Source organism: Pyrus communis, chromosome 12 (genome assembly GCF_963583255.1).
Source record: "Pyrus communis chromosome 12, drPyrComm1.1, whole genome shotgun sequence".
In the NCBI taxonomy this organism is placed as follows: Eukaryota; Viridiplantae; Streptophyta; class Magnoliopsida; order Rosales; family Rosaceae; genus Pyrus; species Pyrus communis.
The window spans coordinates 4817760-4842740 of record NC_084814.1 but is presented as its reverse complement, the minus strand read 5'-3'; the positions used below and the strand labels follow the sequence as shown (position 1 = coordinate 4842740).

General features: G+C 37.8%; 3 protein-coding genes across 4 annotated transcripts; all 3 read right to left on the bottom strand.

Moving 5' to 3' along the window:
• Nucleotides 1–8264: 8264 nt before the first annotated feature.
• Nucleotides 8265–10218, bottom strand: LOC137711264 (expansin-like B1). The gene is made up of 4 exons (XM_068450496.1): nt 9977–10218; nt 9457–9563; nt 8972–9289; nt 8265–8647 (listed from the first exon to the last, which is right to left on the bottom strand). Exons 1-4 carry the CDS (start codon nt 10110–10112, stop codon nt 8441–8443), a joined length of 768 nt encoding a protein of 255 aa, XP_068306597.1. The 5' UTR covers nt 10113–10218; the 3' UTR covers nt 8265–8440.
• Nucleotides 10219–12693: 2475 nt separating this feature from the next.
• Nucleotides 12694–18156, bottom strand: LOC137710740 (ATP-dependent Clp protease proteolytic subunit-related protein 4, chloroplastic-like). Of its 2 annotated transcripts, none has more exons than XM_068449850.1 (8): nt 17853–18156; nt 17477–17680; nt 16454–16509; nt 16185–16311; nt 15936–16013; nt 14607–14720; nt 14416–14525; nt 12694–12999 (listed from the first exon to the last, which is right to left on the bottom strand). In XM_068449850.1, the coding sequence occupies exons 1-7, from the start codon at nt 18114–18116 to the stop codon at nt 14451–14453; spliced, it is 918 nt and encodes a 305-aa protein (XP_068305951.1). In that variant the 5' UTR covers nt 18117–18156; the 3' UTR covers nt 12694–12999; nt 14416–14450. The 2 variants fall into 2 exon arrangements, with proteins under 2 accessions (XP_068305951.1, XP_068305952.1); XM_068449851.1 differs by having other exon boundaries at nt 12694–12985.
• Nucleotides 18157–19383: 1227 nt separating this feature from the next.
• On the bottom strand, nt 19384–22480 carry LOC137711276 (heptahelical transmembrane protein 4-like). Its single transcript, XM_068450507.1, has 4 exons — nt 22312–22480; nt 21117–21354; nt 20693–20969; nt 19384–20432 (listed from the first exon to the last, which is right to left on the bottom strand). The coding sequence occupies exons 1-4, from the start codon at nt 22334–22336 to the stop codon at nt 19779–19781; spliced, it is 1194 nt and encodes a 397-aa protein (XP_068306608.1). The 5' UTR covers nt 22337–22480; the 3' UTR covers nt 19384–19778.
• Nucleotides 22481–24981: the final 2501 nt, after the last annotated feature.

The window sequence follows — 24981 nt, the reverse complement described above, 5'->3', positions numbered from 1 at the left end:
ATACTTGCAAGGAAGTGGTTCTTACAAAATGTGTGTAAAAAAACTGGCGGCATGTCGTCTGATATATGTGTGTGTGTGTGTGTATACAAAGCCTTTTAACAGGAGTATGCACACGTCTTTTAACAAGAGGGTTCCTCATTTTTCTAAAAAATTTGGAACATTCTCTTGACCGTTGGATTGACTTTAATGAAATTGTATGGTTGAGATTAAATCACAGGCCACACAATCTTAACCACACAATTTCATTAAAATTAAATCCAACGGTCAAAAGGGTATCCCAATTTTTTTAGAAAAATGGGGATCCCTCTTGTTAAAAGATTAATATATATATATATATATATATATATATGTATATATATCTATTCTATTAAGAGAAGAGAGCTTGTCAACTTTTTGCCCCCTTATCTTCCAATTTTGCTCACTTTTGAATATACAATGTTGACATGAGGGCAAAATAGTAATTTTGTATCTTTTGAACTTTTTTCCCCTTTTTTTCTCTTTTCCCCTTACTTTTGATACATAATATTTACATAAGGAGGGGAAAATAGTAATTTTATATCAAAATATTTACATAAGATAAAAAATATGCACTTATTAAGAGAAATTGTCCTATCAACATTTTTTCATACACGTAAGTGAAATCATGATGTTTTTTAGATAGTTTGAATGAACTGAAGCAGTTGCGCTTGAAGAGAACGTGCAAGGAGGTGAGCGGTTGTTTACACATACAAAATGTTTGCTCTTTGCTAGTGTGTGTGTGTGTGTGTGTGTGTAAACTATCGCTACATGATGAGCAATCATCGGCCCATAGCAGTGACTTGGTAATCAAAGGCTTATTACATGGTGGGAAAAAAAAAAAAATTTATAGCTTTTGAAGATGAGTATTTACCATCAACAATCCGTATAATTTTTTTTTTTGGAAATGTTAACCACACATCCTTTCTTTTTTTTTTTGTACATTGTATAAAATTGTCTATTATTTTGTTTGATTATTTAATTTAATTGTCAAAAATAAAGGAGCGTGGGTAGAGAGAAAGAGAGAGCAAAACAAGTGTAATTATCATTTGTGTATTGTGAAATTTCTCTTCCTAATATTCAATTTGATAATTTTTTTTCCTTTTCCCTTTTCATTTTCGCATAACTAATGGTGCAAACTAGATCTTTGTATCATTTTTTTTAAAAAGAAGTACGATATTCATTGAAGATTGAAATACGTATAAATCGAAAATAAGGTGCTTACATTGGGTCTCAATAAAAACCTTGCCGGGGGCTTTCAACTCGATCGAAGGGAAAAAAAGTGTCCCGCACCAAAATTAACTACTAGTACTATCTTCCAATAATAAATCGGAAATTACATCGGGAGACTCTTTGAACCAAGAAATTGGGTGATCAATAGTTAGACTAAACCTCGCAAGGCGATGAGCCACCTTATTCATCTCTCTTCGACCAAATGTAATTTTCCATTGCTTGAAATATTGTAGGAGGTGCCTTGTATCCACCAAACAGATGCCCGTAATGACCACTATACGCTCGACCTGCATTCTGAATTGTAGAAATCACCTACAACGCATCCCCTTCCACCTCGACCTGTTCCGTGACCCATCTGCTCAAGAACAGCGTTGCTACACGTGCAGCATCAGCCTCTGCTTGTAATGCTGATCGCGCGACTTCCCCCCTGCTTACTTGTGCCGCCACAAAACCTTCTTCCGAGTTTCTAACTACCATCCCAAATCCTCCAATCGACCCCTTTTCATCCCATGTTGCATCAAAATTACACTTTATCCACCCAGAAGCCGGAGAGTGCCATTTATATATTCTTGGTGTAGCATCATTCCATTTTTTAAATTCGACCAGCCACATTTGTGCTTTGATTTGGGTATCCAACGGAGAGACATCAACACTAATCCAAATAAAATCATTACGTACCTTCCAAATATTCCAAACTAGGAAATGTATCAGCTCAAAGCTTTCCTTAGATACATTCTACGCCATATACTCCAGCCACCCTCTGAACCCTTCCTTACTTCTATGAAACGAACAAAGTCCCAACGGACTTCCAAACCAAACAGCTGCCACTCTAGGACACAACAATAATGCATGTGCTACTGTCTCCGCTTCTTTATCACAGAAATCACAAGTATCCTCCGTAAGTACGCGTCTGTTCTTCAAATTCACTTTGGAAGGCAACGCATTCATATACCCATGCCATACACAAATTTTCACTTTCCCTGGAACTTTGGCTTGCCACAACGCTTTCCATAAGAAAATTGTGTCCACATTAACCACTGATCTCGTAGGCTCATCACCATCCATTCCCTGACACAATCTTGCCACAAAGTACGCACTCTTAGTTGTGAAGAACCCCTTGGGTTCTTTTGCCTAAATCATAGAAACAGCGGGGTAAAATAAACTTAAGGGTATGCTCAAAATCAAATCTGCTTCCTCCTCCAAGAACCAGCTACGAACTAAATTCGAATTCCAACGAACCCCATCATCCTCCACCATCAATGATCTCACCGTAAGATATGGGTGCACCCCCATCGGTCTGGGTTGAGAACTTTATAGAAATGCTCTTGTGGCAGCCATCTATCCCCCCAAATGTGTATTTGTAGACCATCCCCCCCCCCTCAATCTCACACCTCAAAAAATAATTATTTGAGATGCTGCCACACTGCGCCAATAGTAAAGGTTTGACTGGAGCTTGCAAGAACTCTGATGTAGGGTAGTATTGGGCTTTGAAAATTCTTGCAACAAGAGAATTAGGCTACTGTAGTAGTCTCCACCCTTGTTTCGCAAGCAAAGCAAAATTGAACGCAAATAAATTGTTAAATCCTAAACCACCTTCACTTTTTGGTTTACACAATCGCTGCCATTTCACCCAATGTATTCTACGTTTACCTGCTTCCCTTCCTCACCAAAATTGCGCCACCATTTGGTTTAGCTCTTCACAGAAGGATTTAGGCAACAAGAATGTCTGCATTGTATACAATGGCATTGCCTGTGCAACCATTTTTATCAAGATTTCTTGACCCGCACTACTCAACAAAGATCCACGCCACCCATTCAACTTTTTCCACAACTGATCTTTAATATAAGCAAATGTATCTTTCTTGGACCTACCAATAAGCACCGGTAGACCAAGATACCGGTCATGGTACTCTACACGCTCTATCTCTGTGAGATTACGACTAAATGCAACATTACTTTTGGCACCGTTTTCCCAGAGGCCCGTTCATAAGTACGTAATAATTCCTTCAATTGCAAACACTCCTGAAAAGAACTCATGGCAAATATGAAGCTATCATCCGCAAATAGAAAATGATGAACACTTGGGGCCTCGTTACATACCTGAACCACTTGGATTTAGCCTTGTGCTTCCCACGAATCAAATAAAGCCGATAAACCCTCCGCACATAAAACAAATAAGAACGGTGACAATGTATCGCCTTGACAAATTCTCCGTTTTGGATATACTAGCCCCACATGCTCCCTATTCAGTTTGAACGAGTAAGACATCGTAGAAACACACATCATTATCCAGTGCATCCATTCCTCCGCAAATCCTAGCCTTTTCATAATTTGGTCAAAGAAGTTCCATTCAATACGATCATAAGCCTTACTGATCTCCAACTTCACTGCCATCACCTGATTCCACCCATTATTCTTCCTATGCATATAATGTGCAATCTCTGAAGCTACCAAACAATTATTAGAAATTAACCTTCTAGGTATAAACGCACTTTGCGAGGGTGAAATAATTTCCGGGAGAACGACTTTCAATTGGTTAGTAAGAACCTTGGAGCAAATCTTATAAATCACATTACAAAGACTTATCGGCTGAAGTTGAGTTATTGTTGTGGGATCAAGTTTCTTTGGAATCAAAGTGACATGGGTATAATTGATTTTCGTAAGCATATGACCAGATGAAAGAAGATGCCTTACCTCATCACACACATCTTGGCCGACAGTCTCCTAATGCTTTTGATAGAAACTCGGTGACATACCGTCACGTCCTGGAGCTTTTGTCGAATGCATTTGAAACACTGCATCTTTAATTTCATCATTCGAAACCTACCGTATAAGCTCTTATTTCATCTTTGCCGAAATTTTGGGAGTCATTACCAGCATAATTTTCGACACATCCGTTGCACCCTAAGAGTCAAATAACTTCGAAAAATAATCTACAATCACCACTTCCATACCCCTTTTGTCTTCATGCCACACCTTGACCTCATCAAATAACCCTAGTAAAGCATTCCTTCATTGTCTTCCATTAGCCTTCTAGTGAAAATTTTTTGTATTTTGATCCCTAATCTTTAACCAATTTTCCTTTGACTTCTGCCTCCAGAACGCTTCTTCCTGTGCCAATAAGGATTGCAACCGAGTATTTAATTCATGCTGTTGTGCTATAGTGGTTTCAGTAAAAGGCCTTCCAAATAATGCATTCAACTTATCCTCCGTTTCTGAGATCTCCCTCGGAATTGAACGCTTTGTTGTTTTTGCCCAATTAGCCAATTGTATTCGTGTTGCCTTAATCTTCTTCGTAACTCTAAACATTGGTGAGTCATGAAACTTTGTCGCCCACCCTTGTTGTATTGCAGCTCCACAACCCTTTTCCACCGACCACCCTTCCTCATACTTGAAGGTTTTCTTGAATCTAACTTGGTTCTTTGGTATCCATTCTAACAGTATAGGTATATGGTTTGAAGAGTTTGGTTTCAAATGAGAAACTTGAAACCCAAAAAACACATCCATCCAATTCTATGTTGCTACAACTCTATCTAATCTTACTTCGATTCCCCCACACCTGGTAGTGACCCAAGTAAATTTATTTCCGACGAACCCCAAATCTTGTAATTGGCAGCTTGTAAGGGCATTCCGAAAACCTTCCATTGACATTCACTTCGTCTATCACTTCCTACCTGCTCTTCTGCACACAAAATCTCATTAAAGTCCCCCATACAACACCACGGCAGCTCTGAATTGTCATGCAGCCTTTGAAGTAAACTCCAAGTTTTGTGTTTATCCGTCTCTATCAGAAAACCATAAAAGAAAGTAAGTCTCCATTGATAATCATCTCCTATTCCTCCAACTTCCAAATCAATATGATTAGACGAATACGACCTTAGCAAAAGGTTAGCATTTGCTTTCCAAATAGCATATAAACCCTTGAACTTTCCCGAACTTGGAACTGTAAACACAAAATCAAATTTCAAATGTGATTTTAACCTCTCCATATGCTTCTTCGAGCTTTTTGTTTTGCATAGAAAAATCAACATGGAATCTTTAAAGAGAATAACTCTTTTAAGTGCTCGAATTGCCCAGAGGTTCCCAAGCCCCTGACAATTTCAGCTAATACAACGCATTGGACTCGGTGGGGCTGATCTTCGTCAGCCTCCACCGCTGTAGAACTCATTCAAATAGAAGCAACATGCTTCTTTGTGACCGGGAGCAGCCCCTTCTCTTCCTTCTCAAGCTGTTATCTTTTTTCCAACTCCGAAGGGGGGGATAAAACGTTCGATTTTTGACTGCCTAGTTTTGTTCCTGCGAGATATCCTTCCTCCTGATCGATAGCCATGTTCAGAGCCCATGCCAAAGATAAACGGATCCAAATTGAAAGGGTTGGAATCCATGGCCTGGGGAGATTCACCCCTGGCCTTCGCCTGCTCTCCAGTATCCCCGCTCGCCAAAGATAGAACTAAAGTCCCTACACCACCTCCGTGCGCCTCCTGACCGACTCCCTCATCTCCTATAGTTGATTCAATCTCGGACCTAAACAACATTAAGGGCTGCCTCATACCTGTCATTATCCCCTCCCTCCTATCATCCATAAGCTCCGGGTATTGTCTACCCTGTTCCCTCGGCATAAATGGTATCACAGCCATATTATTGACCTTGGTGTCCTGATCGTAGACTATTTCATTCAAATCAGGTATTGAGACATTGCCCCAGTGTCATCATCTTCTTCCTCATCTATTGGTTCATCCACCTCATTCGATGGCGGAGCCTTCGTTTCCTAGCCACCCTTTGCATCTAAACCGAATCGTCTCCCTGCGGGACGTCTATAATCCTTATCAAGCACATCTATTTGGAACCATCTACCATACGGTTTTGCCTTATCGTCTAATTGTTGTCCTTCGTAGCACTCACATTAGTCTTCAACATGGTCCATCATTCCACATAGGAAGCAAGTGAGTGGTAATTTCTCATACCTAGCATCAATTTGCATATGTGTGCCTTCGAATTGTATGTTCACAAACCTTCTTAACGGCCTCCTCACATCTAGTCACACCCACACTCTAAGAATACTACCATACTGTTCCTTCTTTCGACTTTGGTCCGTTAGGATTTATTCTCCTAGCAAGTTCCCCAAAAACTTCCCCATAGGCTGTGGGATAGTCCCTTAAATTGCACCCAAAATTCCTGAAAGCAAAGTAGGATCCTAGATGGGTAAGCCAGATTATCAGCCTCGCCAAGCACCAATAGATATTGCTTATTATATAACCAAGGCCCTACTCGAAGAATGGTCTTACGTTCTTGCATGGAATTAAATCCAAATGCAAAACAATCCAAAAATTAGCCATGTCCTAAAAATTAGGTTTAATTACAATAAGTTTAATAGGTTTAATTACAAATTATACATGTCCTAAAAAAAATTAGGAATTATACATTCCATTGCAGTTTTTCATCATTTAGATTAAAAAATTAGCCCCTAAGTTAATTAATAGTTTTTATTAAAATTCTAAGCAAATTGTGGCTGGACATTCCACCCATTATATTATGCTCACTAAACCCAATCTCCAATGGCTGGCTAAATGGAAAATGGCCAATTTCTCTTCCTATTCTTTTATGATTCGGCTGTCTCGGCTCTTCCCTTCCAGATTCCAAGTTGGAATTGAACTCAGAGTTGTCATACATTGCAAAATTGGTCGACAAATTTTACAAGATGACAGAAAATGCAAAGAAAGCAGATAAAGTGGTGAGACATAAAACTCAATGCACGCCATTTATTAACACGTGAAGCTAAGGATAAGAAGTGTAGTATCACGTCGACAAAATCTCATCGAAAATCTAGAGAGTTGCTCTCGAGCCGACATGTTTCATTTGAAAACCATATTTGAGAAATGATTAAGATTCATAAGTGCCACGCACACTAAAAGCTTATTTTAAATATAGGCTCTAAAGATATATAATTTTGATGTACATGTATTTCCATTTTTTTGGGTAACAATATACATTCCAAATATACTGAAAAATAATACAATATTGAGAAGGCCAAAGTATAGCTCAGAATAACTGAATTAAAAAAAAATTTAGCTTTACAATATTCAAGGCTAAAATGACACGAGCTATATTTAGCTCCAATGGCGAAGATGACTCAAGTATTGTCAAAAGAAAGGAAGTCAGTTTACCTACAGCAGTTCCGAATATATATACCGAATATATATATATATATATATATATATAATTTTTTTTTTTTTGGGACAAGCAACAATAGATTGATATTTTATTAATCATCTCAAACAATACATAGGTGTCAATTGGGTATAAAACTCCAGTGATTAAGAAAATGGTCTGGAGGTGAATTTGCTCAAACAAGACAATATAGTAAACCCCTAAGCAGCTAGCACACGTATGTAAACTTCACAAACCATCCATGCAAAACTGTCATAAGACGATAGGTATAATAGACTTGTATCAGCAATTGTAAAAAGGTCACCATTGAATAACGAGGCCACATAAAGTCATCACGGAAGTGAGACCACATAAAGTCATCGTAGGTAAATGAGACCACATAACACATCGCTCAATGCGAAAACCATATCCAGCTATTGTTGCAGTGAGGCCACAACACTCGCTAGGCAAGACGACATAACTAACTAAGCAAAACTAAATTAAACTATGCTAAATCAAACTAAACCAGACTACTCCAAACAACTACAGACTACTCTGAGAGCGGAAAAACATGTCGATTAATTCGTGGAGGGATACGAAACTCATACAAAAGCCACCTGCAATGGCATAAAATGGGTCTGCACCCTCAACAATTCAAAACAAACGGCAATTCCGAATCAATTTCTACATTCAAAGGAGTATGTCTGTTAAACCAGAAATGCATAGAAGGAAAGATTAAAAAATTCAAATTCGGAAAGCAGAAACAGACAATACTCCTTTTTTGGTAATGAGAATGCATTTCATTTAACAACCCAATAAAGTATAAATACAAAAAACAAACTTTGTTTATAAAGGAGCTTAATCATATATTCAAGGACCGAAAAGGTGGAACTTTATTCATTCATATTATATCCTCACCAACTGAAGGTACACAATTCCCACAAATTCTTGGCAAACCAAAGCTAAGTGCACTGCTGCCTAACCAGCATCATACAATATTTAATACTTCTAATTATTTTAAACTTGTAATTAATTTAATGCCCTCCTAATCGAGCTGAATGTCTGACGGATATGCAGCCCCAGCCTCCCAATCAGCAGGGATGACTTTGGTTGCCTGCATCCAGTCCACCTCTGCAGTTGCCCTGCCACTCACTATTTGGAACCTCAAGGAAAGGGCACCAGTTGGTGGGTTTTGGAGGTCCCACACTGCTCCATATACTCTCCTCATTGGCCTCCATTGCTGGCGATCCTCCTGCCCCAACAAAGGAAAAACTTGTTCGTCATCACGTGTGTAATGTTACACAAATCACATTCACGAAATAATTTTACTTTCAGACAGTTTGTCAAAAGAACGTCGCTATTCATTTTTGAATCACGTTGTATATCATATATTCCTCATTCGTACTAATAATAGAGGTGCGAATGATCAATCACTTGAATTAGCGAGTCTCACCTGTTTTAGAGATGGGATTTACAATATGACGTGTAAATACAGTTGAAATAGTGTATGCATATGTGCTATATTAACACCATGGTAATTTGCATTTCAAATATTGAGTTGGCCTTGAATTTTTACCTGCCAAACCTCAACTGCTGTGATGTCATATATCCCAGGTACATACAGAATGACTAAGGCAAAGTAAAATGGATATTTACTGCCTTCATGGACTTTGAACACAACAAGTCCGTGACCAGAGAACCTGCAAGCGACCCTTCTGTATTCGATTTCAACGACACCGGAAGCAAATAAAACTTCAGATGAATCTGGACTGTTTGCCAACTTTGCATAAGATCTTGGGCTGAAGATGAAGTCAGTTCTGTCGCCTTCGCCGTGGTCTGTCACCACCGTAGTTACCCCATCACTGTTGCAATGCTGAGGGATCTTGCACCTCACCTGATAAAGCCACACTCAAAATTAACTACTATACTTAACAAAGCAAGTTAATTATACTTTAATGAAGGCAGCAGGCGTGATTAATTGTTTATTCTTAGTGCTAATCCGCATGATTATCACTTGTTCACATACTAAATTATTGAAATTTTTTGAGGAAGTCGATGTACCTGGTAGCATGCACCACAGCCAGTTCCATTCCTGTACAGCCTAGAAACTGCGGATACGTGACCGTCGTTGACCTTTCTTCCATATTCTCCATACCCACAAGCTCCAGCTGCAACAGTATACCGTCGTGAATATATACCATAATGCAAAAATACTATAGTGCATGCATGCAAATGTTCTGTTCTTAGGCTATCAAACAAATTAACCAACGTGGACATGTTGATGGACAGTGAATCTAAACCATTAATCATGTTGAAGTTATTTAGAATGTGAGTGTGAGTACGCTCACATCCTAGCAACGTCAACATGTTTCTGTTAATACAAGTCTGGTAAGAGAATATTATCCTACTGTATACGTTCAATATATTTCTATTTCATGATAAGCTGACATGTTATTTTATCACACCATCAATCAAAATCATATGCTCAAACACGATTCTACTCGATTAATGCTCTAGCAACATAACTACGATACATACACACATATAGATATAATATATATAGTGAGTAGGCTATACATACTTGGGTTCCCATAGCAATCTGGGCTACCATAATAGGTTGCCCTAGAGGATACATATGTGTATTGGGAGGTACATAGAGCAGGCAAGAGTACCATGATACAAAGAAACCAAGTTATGTGCTTAAGGAAAAACTCCATGTTTCTGTATGAAACAGTTTTTTCCTAAACAATGCAAGTTAATTACGAAAAGTAAGGCGATAATCAGATAGATTAAGCAAATGAGTTTAGGAGGGTTGTGAGAGCAAAGGTATCGTACTACCAATATTTATAGTCGAGGCAGGGGGAGGGTGCATGCTGAGTTGGTACATACCTTTTTCTTCCACTTTGGAACTACAGCGTGCAAAAGAAATAAGAGAGCTCTGGAGTTTTGGATTAGATTGATAACGTGTACTTGAACGTGGGAGTTGTGACCTTCGATATTGATCTTTTTTGGTGGCCGGAAATGACACCAGTCTCATTCTACATGAGATATTTTCTCTTACAATTAAGATATAGTTTTAATTGTGACACATGCTTAATAAATGGTGTTGCATGTTCTAAAGTGAACCACTAGTCTAATATACGTTTGCCATGTAGTAAATTAGTAACAAGAGTATCTCTTGCCCAACAGTCTCACTCTGAAAAGGAGACTTGCCTCATTTTCAGAGTGAGACATCTGCCTAATGTAATAAGCCTCGTCTTATCATTATTAAGTTCATCTGCCTAATGTATGGGACATCTGCCTAATGTAATAAGCCTCGTCTTTATCATTATTAAGTTCATCAAACATGAAATACGAACAATTTAAATAGTGTTGTCCTGTCTAGTCAGCCTTGGTCTTAGCATAAAGGATGTATAAAAACATACTACTATGTGTTAGTGGAGGGAATATTATAGATTCACAAATAGCCTAGCTGAACTTTTTCTCTCGTTCCTTGAATCTGCAAGTTTAATTAAGGTGTTCTTAAACTATCATTACATTTGGGACCATTCTCCCTAGTTGTGTAGGTTGGCCGAAAACCAATAATTTTGCAACTTGTGTGCGAATTATTAGAAATTTAATAGTGTAATTGATCACCTCTATATGGTTGTAATTAATCGCGTAATGAGAGAGATAATTTACAATCATTGGTGGTGAGAGAAAAAAAACCAAAGCTTCCCAAGAGGGGAAGGATTGTTTCTAAATTTTGTAGCAGCAAATAACAAGTATGTTGTGATGACATAGTTTGAACTATGCTTAATTTTCAATACACAATCACCTCTATTTTGCTCATCCCTCGTTCCAACCCTTCTCTGTTCTCTAAGTTTTTTGTTTCCTCTAGCTTTATTTCTAGCGCCGATTTGGAGAACTTCAATGTGATACTTGCTCATTTATTTTTGGGAGAAGAATTCTCTCTCCTCCAAATTCCTCTCTTCTCCATTCCCCTCCTATTTAAATGGTCACAATTTAAGCCATGTCAACATCTTGTGTTGACTTCTTTATAGAGAAAGAAAAAGAAGAAAGTGAGAGAGGAGGGGGTTGGAGGGGAGGGGATTTGGAGGGAGAGAATCTCACTCCTTATTTTTGGCCAACTTTGTCGACAACTAATCACTATTACGCGACTCTTTTTTGCTATTATGTGGAGTTGAATAATTGGGGATTGACTTTTCTCTACATCCTTCCTTTGTTCTATATGTTCTTCACGGCTAGATGTGATGCGTTCAATGGATGCGTGGCTTCAATTTGTGGTGATGGTTATGATTTAAGGTTATGAATTCATTTAGGGTTTTGGGCTATGCAGGGTCATGTGGTTTATGCTAGATTTTGGTATTTTGGATATATTTTTTTAGTTGTTTAGCTTAGTCTTTTCGAGTTATTGCTTTTGCAGTTATGTTGGAAACTGTGGTATCACTCTCCAAAGTATGCCACATGCAAATCACGTGACCTAAATTGATGGAAAATTGAATAAAATGGTTTTGAATCTTAAAATAGAAAAATTAACAATTTTTAATCAATTTAACGATTTATATTTTCAAAAAAAAAAGTTGAAAAACTTAATTTTCATTCGGATAATAACTCGAGTGGTCAATTTCAATTGGAAACTAGTACATGATCCAAGAGAATGTAATTGGCGTTTTGGGTCAAATACCGGGAGCTATGGGATACAAATACGTGGATTAATTGAAACCCACCAAAGCCATCATCATGTTTGGTTGTAACGCACTGCCGGCTGGCAGGTCTATCAGATTCAGACCGACTCTCCAGTGACCAATTGCGTGTCAAAGTTTAAGATTAGAGAAGGAGCACTTATATTTCCCATAGCAAATTGCGTTTAAGATTTTGACCCGTTTGGCCTCAACCAACCAATACAAGACAACTTTATTTGAAAATGTTGATGAAATGAAGAGAATCCATCTCCGCGTTGGAGTCGAGTGGCGAGAAGAATAGGGTTTCGAGTTTGATTTTTTCTGATTTGAAATTATGATATGGTAATAAGTTAATAACAAAAGGTGAGGAGAGGTGAGGCAATAGCATATGGGATTAGGTGATCCTTCATCCTTGCCATCCATTTGCCTTGTTCCAGGCACACCAGACACCGTTTCTGTGTGCTGTGTTTGTGAGCACTTTAACATGTGTAACGTGTTTAAAGTATGTAAAATGAGATTAGTTGTTAATCATTTCCTTCATTAACTTAAACCATTAATCGTAATTAAACATGCTACCTTCATACGTGCGATGCAGATGATTAAAGAAAGAGTATTTTTCTTCGTCGAAAATTTGGTTTTCATTTAATCAGAAATCGACCAACATCTTTAACAACACCAACACCGAGTGTACATAAAAATTAAAAAGCAAAACACTTGCCTCATGTTTTTCAACTGGTTCTACACATGCTTCTTTGTGCTCGATACAATTTAAGCTATGTATTATGCATTCCTTTGCTGCACTGAAAAATGTGTTACCACTTGGAAGCTGGATGCTCAGATTTTCCCGTGCATGGTGCGACTCTTGCCCGAGCATTCTCGAAGACAATCACCGAATAAACTTCAATCTGAAAAAGTTGATCTGAAATCACAAGTTTAAATGCACAACACACAATGAGACATACAATCGTCAACACAAATTTAGAACATGTAAACTTACCTGCATGAACAGAGTTCATTGACATCAACTAGTCTTTGATTAAAGTATTTAGCATTTGCTGCATGGATATGGGCAATTTGTGCTGTTTTGACAACAGCTACTTTTTAATTAGCACCTTAGACAAAAGCATAGTCTCTGACCTAAGCTCGTTGATCCAGAATTTTTAACACAATTACGTAACAATGGGCAAGACAAAATTCACAAACCCACTAATAACAGATTTGTACCTCAATTACAATGACGCAAACTTTCTAAACACGTATTAACTAATTTGTTCACAATGATTACATCATGGCTCCAGAAGGGAGTTCCAACTCAAAGAAAGTGACTTTCACAATAAATTGGGCTAAAAATGGACATTACTAGCATAAATGGGGCAGCCACTGAGAGCAAATAATGGAAAAGAAACTGTAGATACAATCCACTAAAATATGTGTACGCGTACGGTTCATATCCCCAGATCTTCTACTTCCTAACATCTCTCTCTTACACTTGTAAATTGGGTTCAAGGGGAAAGGGCAAAAAGGTGATGCTGTCAGAGATGAAACCAAAATTACAAGCAATGAAAGATACTGTCCACAAAATCCTCACATCAGTCATCTTCACTCCCAAATTTACCAATAAACAAACAAAAAAAGGCAAATATAAACTGTAAAGCAAGCGTCAACCCACAACTTTAGCCAGCACCTCTGCCAAGTGTCTCCTTACTGAATCTTACGGAGAAATAGTGGTAAAGGTGGTATGGATATGAAAAGAACAAGCAATTACTTTGCAATTCCAGAACCAACTTGTCCTCAGACTAGAACAACGGAGTGATTGAGAATTGAAACCGGGAGAGATTGTGAGTAGTGAAATTTTGAAAAGGCATAGAAATGATACCAGAGAGAGAAATTTCCTAGTCAACAAAAAGTATCGATCCAAAAACCCAGTTACTCTTCCATACTACGATTTTCAGATTATTATGGCCATCGCACCATAACATATGAGGCGGTTCCATCTTAGCTAAAAAGAGAACTAAAATGCCGATGTTGTGGTACGATGTTATATGGTATCATCCAAGAACATGGAGTTTTCCAACCTCACCAGGGGTTGGTGTGGCTGAGGGAAAGGGGAGTACTTTATCAAATAACCAGAACTTAACATGTAAAAAGTCTACTAATCATAAGCATCGTTAATAAGTCCAGAAAGCTTAGGACAATTGCTGACTACAGTACAATGGAACTTTGAGATTCATACTCCAACATTAGCATATGGTAAATAAATTTCAATGTAATGAAAAAACAGAAATGAATCATCCCATAACATACAATCTGACAGTAGCTTGTTATTGCCCTGTACCTTAATATTCCCTCTGATAAGAATTCCAAGTCTTCCTATGGAATAAGTTGTGCTTTTTTAAGGTCTGAGACAACTCCCCTGTCTTCAGTACTCCTTTCATTGTACAGTACCTGGAAATTAATTTGAAAATGGATGACATAAGTTTGTTATGAGTTAGACTAAAATGTATAAACTCATTCTATTTGAAATACCTTGTCAATGATGCCATATTCAACTGCCTCACTTGGACTAAAATATTTTGGACGCCTAATGTCTGCTTCAATTTGCTCGGTTGACTTTCCAACATGCTTTGCGAAGAGCTTAACCTAAAGCATAAATCAGACAAAAAAAACAGTGAGTTGATAGGTGACCTAATGCACTTCTTTTGTTGGTATGTAAGTCAATTTCTACGCTCAAATGCAAAGTTCCATACAATTTGTCACTTCTATACTCACAAAACATACCACAATTAGTCATTTGTGTACTCACTTCAAGAATAACATTTTACAATAAGTTAACTTTAAAAGGAAAAAGGGGGCTCCTTGCCATGTAGAAGATTGTGTTAGTTCTTTCTCTTTTGATCGATAGATTTGTTCCATCCCTCCATGTCAATTTCTACTTTCAGGGGTGTGCAGTGTCTAACACTGGAATGGACATGACTTGCGTAGGACATGAAACAATACGTATTTTGGAATGTCCTTTGATTTTATTGACCATTTGCTTCTGGATACAGCTGGGACACGGTTAGGATACAGTTGTCAGTTTGTAATTATTTGAAAACTACATGGGTCAAATCTTAGTTTTGAAAACTGCAGTGTCAAATTATAGTATTAAAAAGATATGTTAAAGACCCAACCATCTCCCTATTCTTTCTCTCTGTATGAAAACCAAACAGGGACCTAGCGTTTTTTTACTTTGTTGTGGAACTAGATGAGAAAGCCTGAGAAAGCTCCTAGAACAGAATGAGATGAGGAGACTAGAAGAGTGTACTGTAACTGACTCTATTCACCTTCTTTCTTACATTTGCTGCACCAGCACCTTCTATCTATATTATTTTGTGTCATTTATTATATTTAAGCTATATTATTGTTAATTTATGATTATTGTTATTTAAGAGTTTATTACCGTCCTTGCTGTATCCATGTCCAAATTTTTGGAAATTATCCCTGTCGTATCCCGGAACCCATAGATGAGGACTGTGAAGTAGAAGCTGGAATTAATTAAGTCTTTCGTTTTCGTCTTTTCGTTTAAATTCCCATAAATTATTACACCTGAGCTATTTTTTGAACTTGTACACAGAGTAAACTAATTCCTTGTTTAATATAAAATTCCAAAAATCAATACACATCCAAGATAGAAAACATATCACACCTGCTACAGAAAAGAGAAAATGGAAGAATAGAAATGAACTGAGCTAAAGGAAAATCTCTACCATTTGTTGAAAATTATGAGAAATCATAAACATCTAACCAGCAATTAAACTAGTCAATGAGAACAGAGTGAAGAATGGGAAGAAATATGTTTGTGACCACTAATCTTACCAACTCGTCTTTAACATTCCTCACTTCCCTTCTTGCGAGTTCAATATCTGTTGCTTGGCCTTGAAACCTTGCAATCGGCTACAGAGATATAAAGAAAGAAGAGAAAAGTTCAGGGAAGAATTTAATACATGTATAAGTTCCACTGAACCAGATAAAAAGTACAAATCCCAGCCTTCACAGTAAAAATCAGGAAACACATTAGATAATACACCGTCATGAAACTCAACAAATTAGTGCTAAAGATCAAACCTGCTTCATCATGATTGTTGATGAGGGTAAAGCAGAACGGTTTCCCTTTGCACCAGCAGCTAAAAGTAAGGCAGCTTCTCCCCAAGCATTACCGACACAAAGAGTAAATATAGGTGGCTTGACATACCTGCAGTGAATAGAAATTAAGTTTAACCATTAGGGCAAAAATTCAGATCATGTTTAATTTTCAGTGAATACAAACTAGGAACTGATCAACACGATAATATATTCAAAATGTATGAAATACAGAAGAACATAAGATGGATAACCTCATGACATCATATATTGCAAAAGCCTCTGTTTCATAACCCAACTTCTCACCGCCCTGAAGAATACAAGATAAGAGTCATATAAAATGAACATCTTTATATGGAATAAAAGAAGAAAAACAAACAAGGTGCCATTTTTGAAAATCTTCATTGTTCACAGTCAATGCACCCTTGTTTCGGTCAAAGTAGAAAGCGGAAGAAAAAGGGATTACAACTCAAGTAGCAAGTTATCTATCCTAAGACAACTACTGTCAAATTGATTAAACAGCATGGCTACCGCAAAAGAACTTGAATTATAATTACAGTTACAACAGAGGAAGAAGTCATGCAAAAGCAACCCAAAATTATAAAGGATAAGAGAAAATTGAAACTGTAGTTACAAGTTACACATTATTTAACTACAGTCTTCTTTCTAAAGAAGATTATTGGATGATAATACTGCTGCCACCAACGAAGACATTACCATACAATCTCACAAACACCATAGTTACACCACAAACCTTCTCCTTTGCAACCACCATAAGTTGGCATCGCCTATGATCGTATCAGAACTACCATTTTAATATATTGGAAATTTGAAAAAATCCCATTAATGCTACTACAACTAAATCTAGCACCAACACCAAACATCTAAGCAACTGCTGGCTTGAGATATATCAGTACTACTACCAAACTCCCACACAAGTTATTTTCCTGTATTCACCGATAAATACACTCTCTAATTACTACCAACTGATGGACTGACCCATACCATACGAATAGGAGAAAAACATGGACATCCCAACAAAAGTTACAACAGAGGTGATACCATTTTGTCATACGACCCTCCCCATACCTACCTTTTTACAATCAACGAACATCGGACCAGTCATATTCCAATTATCTCCTAATATCAAGACTTAATATTTAAAGTACGGGTGTGCACTATTAACTTTGGTTGTGCTTCAAAGATGCCAATGTGTGAACAAGCAGGCAATAAAACTAAAGCTAGCGGAAAATAAATGAAGGGTCTCGACTGCTGACCTTGGTTGTTCCAGTGGAATTTATGTACAAGTAAATGGGCTTCGTGTCGTCTTCGTACTGAAGGTAGAGAAACTCGGCAAGTATCAACTCCGTCACCGAAGGAACAAGTGACATGCCCAAGTACACTATTCGATTTTTGTACAGATATGATGCCAGGTCCGGAGGCGGCTGCTCCCATGCACTTCCTCTTTGAAATGGAATAACCTAAACACACAAATTTCAATTCGATTCCAAAATTCAAACTTCACTCACCCAATAATCGAAACCAACATCACCCAAAATCTCAAATTCCATCCAGATAAATTTGGATTGAAAATTTTCTTCTAAATCGAAAGAATCAGTAATATGAGAGTGAAAAGGTAATTGGGGGGAGTACCATGGTGACGACGCCGCGTTTGGGTTTGGAGCCACGAAACGACGCCGGATTGAGGGAGGAAGGACGGAGCTTGTGGCCGGAGAAGTCGGAGGAGAGGCTGTTGCCGGCGAAGGGAGAGAGGAAGCTGGTGGAGAGGGAAGCTCTGGGAAGGGAACGAGACGACGTCGGATGGGGGCGGGTGGTGTTTAGGGCTCGGGGAATGGTTGGCGTTGCTAACATGCGCGTGTGGAGCGCGAAGCTGGAAGCTGTGGTGGCCACCTCCATTGATGGTTTTCCAGCGGTCGTTCGTTAACCAAATGGAAGAGGAAGATATCGAAACCAATATGGAGTGGGCTCGTTTGGTTTTTGGGTTCTAAATTGTTTAGCCCATTGCATAGGAAATTCGAACCCAATAATTTTTTGGCCTGCTTGGATTATTAGTCTCTGTCTTGATAAGGTAGTTGAAAGATTGCCCTCGTGATGAAGTCTGTTACAGTTTAGGCTAATTGAAAATTTCGTCAACTCTACGTTAATTATTAGCACGTGAGCCATACATATTAGGTTAAAACAAAGTCTATGTTAATTGTTAGCACCTGGGGCTACATGTGAGGCTAACTTTATCTTTTTAATCTCACATGCGAGCCTTTATCTATTAACAAATAATGGAGAGTTGACAAAATTTCAGTTTTGGGCTTAAATCCTAACAGACTTCACAACACTTAAATCCTAATTTTTTATTTTTTACCACAAGGGTTATCAAATTAAGCTTTTTTAATATACAAGTATATATTTACTCAAAAAAGTGATAAAATAAATTGATATTAAATTTACACTCATTATCCACGAAATCAGAACCTAAGACCTTCTACTTACAAATAAAAAGGAAAAAAAATATTAAGTACGAGAAGCGGTAAAAGTCCAACTGTTTGGCTATAATCATCATGAAGATATCAATCACCAAATTCTAAATAACATTTGGCTACGGAGGCTCTTTATATGACGGTGTAACATAATCACTATGATATTTGACTCAAGTTTCATAGCCTTGATTTTAGACGTAAGCTTCATCTTGATGGCTATAATGTTGAAAGAAAACTCAAATTCGATTCCTTCCTCACTGATTTAAATAAAATTAGATTTTAGGGAAATAATTATTTCATATTTTTGCTATAGATTAGTGGCCATTTTTTTTTAGCTCAGATAAATATAAATAATTCTCTTCTTCAATGACCCCTAATCTATAGCAAAAATATGGAATGATTATTACCCTAAAATCTAAATTTTATTTAAATCAGTGAGGAGGAAATCAAATTTGAGTTCTCTTTCAATATTATAGCCATCAAGATGAAGCTTATGTCTAAAATCAAAGCTATGAAACTCAAGCCAAATATCATAGTGATTTTCATTGCTCTAGTTTTCTCTAATTTTTTTTTAATTTTTTTTTGACAGGAAAAGAGAAAATTGCAGTCAAATTTGTATGTGTGGTGAAAATCCAAAATAGTTTCTTTTTTCAGAACCCTTGAAACTTGAACAAATATCCAAAAAAGACTTGACTGAATCGTCCAGTGATTTCCACACAACTATTTTCTCGCCTTGTACACCCTGACTTATTTATGGCATTTAAATTGAGTACATCAAACGAGAATTCATTGACAAAAATAAGCAAGGACTTACAGAAGGAGAAAAGATGTGTGTAGAAATCTTTTCGCTTCGAAAATGCTTGCAAGGTTTCAAACAGTACAAAGAGGTATTTCACTTTCAACCGAACTTGTAATTAGACATGCTGGAAGGTTAAGAAAAGGAAAATATACAAATTTCAGACCAAAAACAGTGTATTTTATTTTGGCCAAAGGAAAAAGTTAGCTAATACCTCCAAGTCCAACAGAGAAGGGCTAGAAATTACCCTTTGTATAATATTTTCCAGTGTTGGTCCTATCTCAATACAAGCTAACAACCCTTCAAGTCCCTCCATCTTAGGTACAGTAGACCAGCTCGGTAGTGAGTGTAAGCTGCTGCCACAACCAAAATATGGAAAAGCTGGTGGCTGTGGCCAGCAATATCAAACTTCCCCGGTCTCCACCGCTCTGGTACCCTTGTAGCATAAATCAATGCCCCTAGTCCATAAAGAACCCCCATTAACACCTCATAGCCGGTAGTCTGGATGGCCTCTGGCTGATTCCTGAACACTATGAGCTTATGAACTAAAGGCACGACACCTGACACACCCATCACAAAGAAGAGAGAAGCACGATAGACACGAAACTTGGGTCCTTGAAAAAATGGGAGGAGGGAGAAAATAATGGTGGTGATACCTAGCACTGTTATGAAACTTAAGTAGAGGTTACGAAAGAAGGGGTTGCACATGAAGGAGTAGTAGACAGGAGGGTAAAATGAGGTTGTGATGAGTGCAGCGATGCCTGCATAATCACATCTGAGCACTATATAGGAAAGGCCCGCCGAATGGCAAGCAAGGAGATGGCATGTACTGCTGGCTAGCAAGCAGAACATGGCTCCACCTAGGAATGCAAAGAAGGGCCACCTTGTTATGGATCGATTCATAAGGGGGGCCACCATGTTCATCACGTCATCTGTTACTCCATGCTGCAATTATTGAACAAATAGCAAACATAAGGCTGGGAAACATGAAAACAAAAGGATTTCCAACTAAAAATTATTTTATCGTAGGGTATGTAGACCGAATTTTATTGAAAAGATTTCAAAGAAAAAATATGTATACCAGATAACTCGGTAAAAATTTCATGCATATAAAGGGAAGGAAAAGCGTGCAATAGCATTTGAAAACCTCGAAAAGACATCTTTGCATCAGAGTTGCATTTTTTAATCAAAGAGCAGGATAATACCAGAACAGAATTCTCTGTTTGATTGGTGTGGGAGAACCGGTCAGGCAAGCAATTGGCGAGAAGTTCCCTTATATTCCCTGAAACTGAGGAGAGAAAATCCATAGATGGAAAAGCTAGTGAAGGGAGGCAATTCAACAATTCTGGATGAATTTTGTGCAAATCGGCTCTTCTAATCATGTCAGACAAACGTTGCAGGGAAGACAGATCCATGAGGTCTGGAGCTTTTGTTGCTGTGTATATTGTTAGGAAAAGGAAAAGGAAGAACCCGATCAAATGCCTACAAAAAATGTGAAAAATGATTAAAAGCAACGGTCTTAAATTTCTCAGCAAACAATGTTATTTAAAATGAGACATGCAGCTTCAGAAAACAAAATAACCATTGGATTGTATACTGGTAATAAGTTTTAGGCACTAGAGTACTTACGTCCAGACATTAAGAGTCTCATTATGAATGGAGAAGATGCTTAGAAACACCTGCTTCAATGGCCATTCTGATCGGTAATAACCCAGAATGAACTCGTTGTCCCTTAAAAAACCAGGCAATGAATGGTATTCAATAAGCTGATACCTAACTTTCTTCCATAGTCTCTTTCCCTTCGCTTCCTTTAAACATGCTTCATTTACATCTTCACAGTCAAATTGATTATCTAATGATCTCGTTTCTGCAATGAAAGAAACATTGAGCAGCATTTTCATGCTAAACACATACAAGATTACAACTGAAGGTCTGACAAAAACAAAGTCCAACTGAAGGGAACATGCATAGTATGCACAAAATCTATAACCGTTTCACTCTTAGTTTTTAGTTTTTAGTTTTCACCTTTTTGGTAGGAATAGAGGAGAAATACAAAGGAGAAAAAACGGATGAACGAAAGTGGAGGAAGGGTGGTGGAAGGAAATGAAACAGATGTATAAGCAAAGTGAAAACTAAAAACTGGAAACAAGAAATAGCTTTTTTTTTTCTCTTCTAGTTTTTGTTTCCTACATTCTCTTTCATTTCTCGACCCCTCTCCATATACATTCCTTCTTGTCTCTATCAAACAGGTCCTAAGTAAATACAAGTGGGGTTCCCTTGATCACTGATATGCAGGCCATCCACATTCTTGCTTTCCTCCGGGGTACATATGGCCGGCCCTTCGGGTGTCCCGGCAACACAAACATTGTTTCAAAGGTCCACGGCATAATTTTTTCCAATGCAATAAAGTTACATTGTGTCTATTTTTCATTGATAAAGGGGTATTTCCAAGGGTTTGCCTTTGTGTTTGCTCTAATATTGACATGATTATCCAAACCATATTGTTGGCTTTACAAGCAAGCATGATCCTTTTAATTTTACATGAGATTATCCAAACCAAGATTTTTCTTGTGAAACTTAATGCCTTTTTCTCTTTTCTCCTCACCCATAACTACTAATTTTAAGATTAGCATTTCTAATCACAAGGATTATTCTAATCTTAAAGACATTACAAATTCTTTTGACATTTTCTCAGCACATTGATAGGATTCCCATGAAAATATACAAACAGAAAAACCAGGCCACAATTCAATCATTCATATGACATGACTAAAATCCACAGCCGATAATCAAAGCATTAATATTTGAGACGAAAATTTATTACCTGATAATGGAGAATCACCACCCATGATCAAGATTCACAACTCAAAAGAGTTTTCTTAATTTTGTTTGGTTTTGGCGTCGATGGAAACAGTGGATATTTTCTCGGGAAATGTTCTACTTTCCTGGGAAAGTTGTCCACGGAAAGAAAATTCCCCAAGAAAGTATAAAATTCTGACGTTGAAATAGTTTGGTGAGATAAGGCCCCTCACGGGTTTGTCTCGCCAAGTGGCCACCTGCTAAAACACAAGGGACTATTGGTATCTTCTAATTTAATTTGAGATGTAAAAATTCTACATCCTATTTTACAATTTTAAGAAAGTAATGATATTTACACCCATTTTTGTTTCAATTATATTTAGAACACGAATATGATTGTGTAAATCTAGTGTATTTAGGGATATTTTGGAATATTCTCCTTAGTAGATTTTATCCTATTAGGGTAAGGATTTAACATATCATACCACTACAAATAAAGGCACAATGGACTAATACAACACACACCTCATAATTAAATCTCTCTCTTCCCTCTCTTGCCGCCGGCCTCTCTCTCTCTCTAGTCCTAAATACAGTTCAGTCAAATAGGCTTAACACGTTATCAGCATGCTCTTGCTAGAAGCTGAGAAACTAAAGGATTGTAGGAGGATGCTTTCATCTACAAAATTCAAAGGTTTTTATTTGTTTTCTGCTAATCAGATGCGCTTAAAATAAATAAGATATTTGAAACGTTCACGAAGCATGAAAGCATTCTCCATGATGTATGAACCCCTTATATTTATATTTTCTTTCCGATAGATATATTGTATATGATTCATATATTTGTTAATACACACACACACACACACACGTTTCATGCATTATGCAATTATTATTTTTCTATGTGAAATTTGTGAGTCAAAGCATATAAATAAATTAGAAGCAATTTGGGGTTTTCACAAACCCTAGAAAAGTCAAAAAAAAAAAAAAAAAAAAAACAAAAAAAAATATGGGAATTATGCTGCATGGCTGTGGCTCGCCGCCATTGACACCATCGCTGACCACCACAGTTGGCTTGTAGCCCAGCAATGTGTAGCACGCCACCAGGACGACGTCGTCTCGACGTCGGGACCATGGCAGCAACCCTTTGGGCTTTGTTGCGCCTACACGGACGCGCCAAGCCTTTGGCTTGGTAGGGTTACATGAGCCTACAGCTCAGCCGAACTCTTAAGAAGGTCTGAAGCTCTTCTTGGACCCGTCTACGTGTCCCCAGCCCAACCTATCAGTAGCCTTATGCTACTGGGCTTGCCCCGTCCCTTGTTTTTGGCCCAAACCAGCAGCTTTTGCTGTTGGGCTCACCCAGACCACACGCCCCAGAGGCTTGCAACCCTCCCACAACCCGACCCCACATCACAGCCAGCCCACTTTTGGTTGGGCTGTGTTATTTTTTTTGACTTAATGCCAATTTTTGGCATCCTCACATTCTAAATCAACAACAACAAAGCCTTTTCCCACTAAGTAGGGTCAGTTATATGAATCCTAGAATCTCATTGCGCTTAGTTATGTGTCACGTCTTCCGTTAGATACAAGTACTCTAAGTCTTTTCTTAGAGTCTCTTCCAAAGTCATTGTAAGTCTTCCTTTACCCTTTAGGCCCTAAACCTCTATCCTTATTCGCATCTTCTAACCAGAGCGTCAGTAGGCCTTCGTTTCACATGTCTAAACCACCATAACTGATTTTCTCTCATCTTTCCTACAATTTCAGCTACTCCTACTTTACCTCGGATATTCTCATTCCTAATCTTATCATTTCTCGTGTGCCCACACATCCAACGAAGCGTTCTCATCTCCTCTACACCCATTTTATGTATGTGTTGATGCTTCACTACCCAACATTTCGTGCCATAAAGCATGGTCGGCCTATAAAATTTTTCCTTGAGCTTCAGTGGCATACGACGGTCACACAACACGCCGGATGCACTTTTCCACTTCATCCATCCAGCTTGTATTCTATGGTTGAGGTTTATATCCAGCTCTTTGTTCTTTTGCAAGATAGATCCTAGGTAGGGAAAGTGGTTGCTCTTTGGTATCTTTACCCCCAACTCATTTGAGCCTCCGTTTGCACTGAACTTGCACTCCATATACTATGTCCTTGACTGACTTAGGTGAAGACCTTTAGATTCCAACACTTCTCTCCAAGGGTTAAGCTTCGCATTTACTCCTTCATGAGTTTCATCTATCAACACTATATCGTCTACGAAAATCATACACCAAGGAATATCATCTTGAATATAACCCCACATTCTAAATCATGCCCAAATATTTTTTTGGGATACCTTGATTTACGCTAATTAATTCTAATTTAATTATCACTTGGTTTACTGCCAACCAAAGCTAATATGACCCGTTTGTCATTATTTTGCTTCCACGATCGACCTCATTTGGTCTCGATCTATTGAATTAATTAAAACTGACATGTAGTCCATTAATCTGATAATTAATCCAAAATTATTGACCTGGAGATCACTTTTGAACATTAACGATTCAATAATTTATTTTTCTACTTTGAACTGTTGACATCCTTTCATAGTCTCCAATCTCTCACACTTGAGTTCCCGAAGCAACTCAAATCCACTAAACTTAAATCAACATATTGCATTATGTGTTCTTGCAGGAACCTCTCATTTATGAACTAATTG

What these genes read in the sequence shown, in the direction of transcription:
- LOC137711264 (XM_068450496.1), bottom strand. Translation starts at nt 10,112, where the DNA reads ATGGAGTTTTTCCTTAAGCACATAACTTGGTTTCTTTGTATCATGGTA. An exon ending in AGATTGCTATGGGAACCCAA is followed by an intron (nt 9,564 to 9,976) that starts GTATGTATAGCC and finishes ATACTGTTGCAG; the next exon opens with CTGGAGCTTGTGGGTATGGA. An exon ending in CAGCAGTTGAGGTTTGGCAG is followed by an intron (nt 8,648 to 8,971) that starts GTAAAAATTCAA and finishes TTGTTGGGGCAG; the next exon opens with GAGGATCGCCAGCAATGGAG.
- LOC137710740 (XM_068449850.1), bottom strand. Translation starts at nt 18,116, where the DNA reads ATGGAGGTGGCCACCACAGCTTCCAGCTTCGCGCTCCACACGCGCATG. An exon ending in CAACAATCATGATGAAGCAG is followed by an intron (nt 16,014 to 16,184) that starts GTTTGATCTTTA and finishes ATATCTCTGTAG; the next exon opens with CCGATTGCAAGGTTTCAAGG. An exon ending in AATATGGCATCATTGACAAG is followed by an intron (nt 14,526 to 14,606) that starts GTATTTCAAATA and finishes ATTAATTTCCAG; the next exon opens with GTACTGTACAATGAAAGGAG.
- LOC137711276 (XM_068450507.1), bottom strand. Translation starts at nt 22,336, where the DNA reads ATGGGTGGTGATTCTCCATTATCAG. An exon ending in TGGTGATTCTCCATTATCAG is followed by an intron (nt 21,355 to 22,311) that starts GTAATAAATTTT and finishes CTTTCATTGCAG; the next exon opens with AAACGAGATCATTAGATAAT. An exon ending in AAACAGAGAATTCTGTTCTG is followed by an intron (nt 20,433 to 20,692) that starts GTATTATCCTGC and finishes CAATAATTGCAG; the next exon opens with CATGGAGTAACAGATGACGT.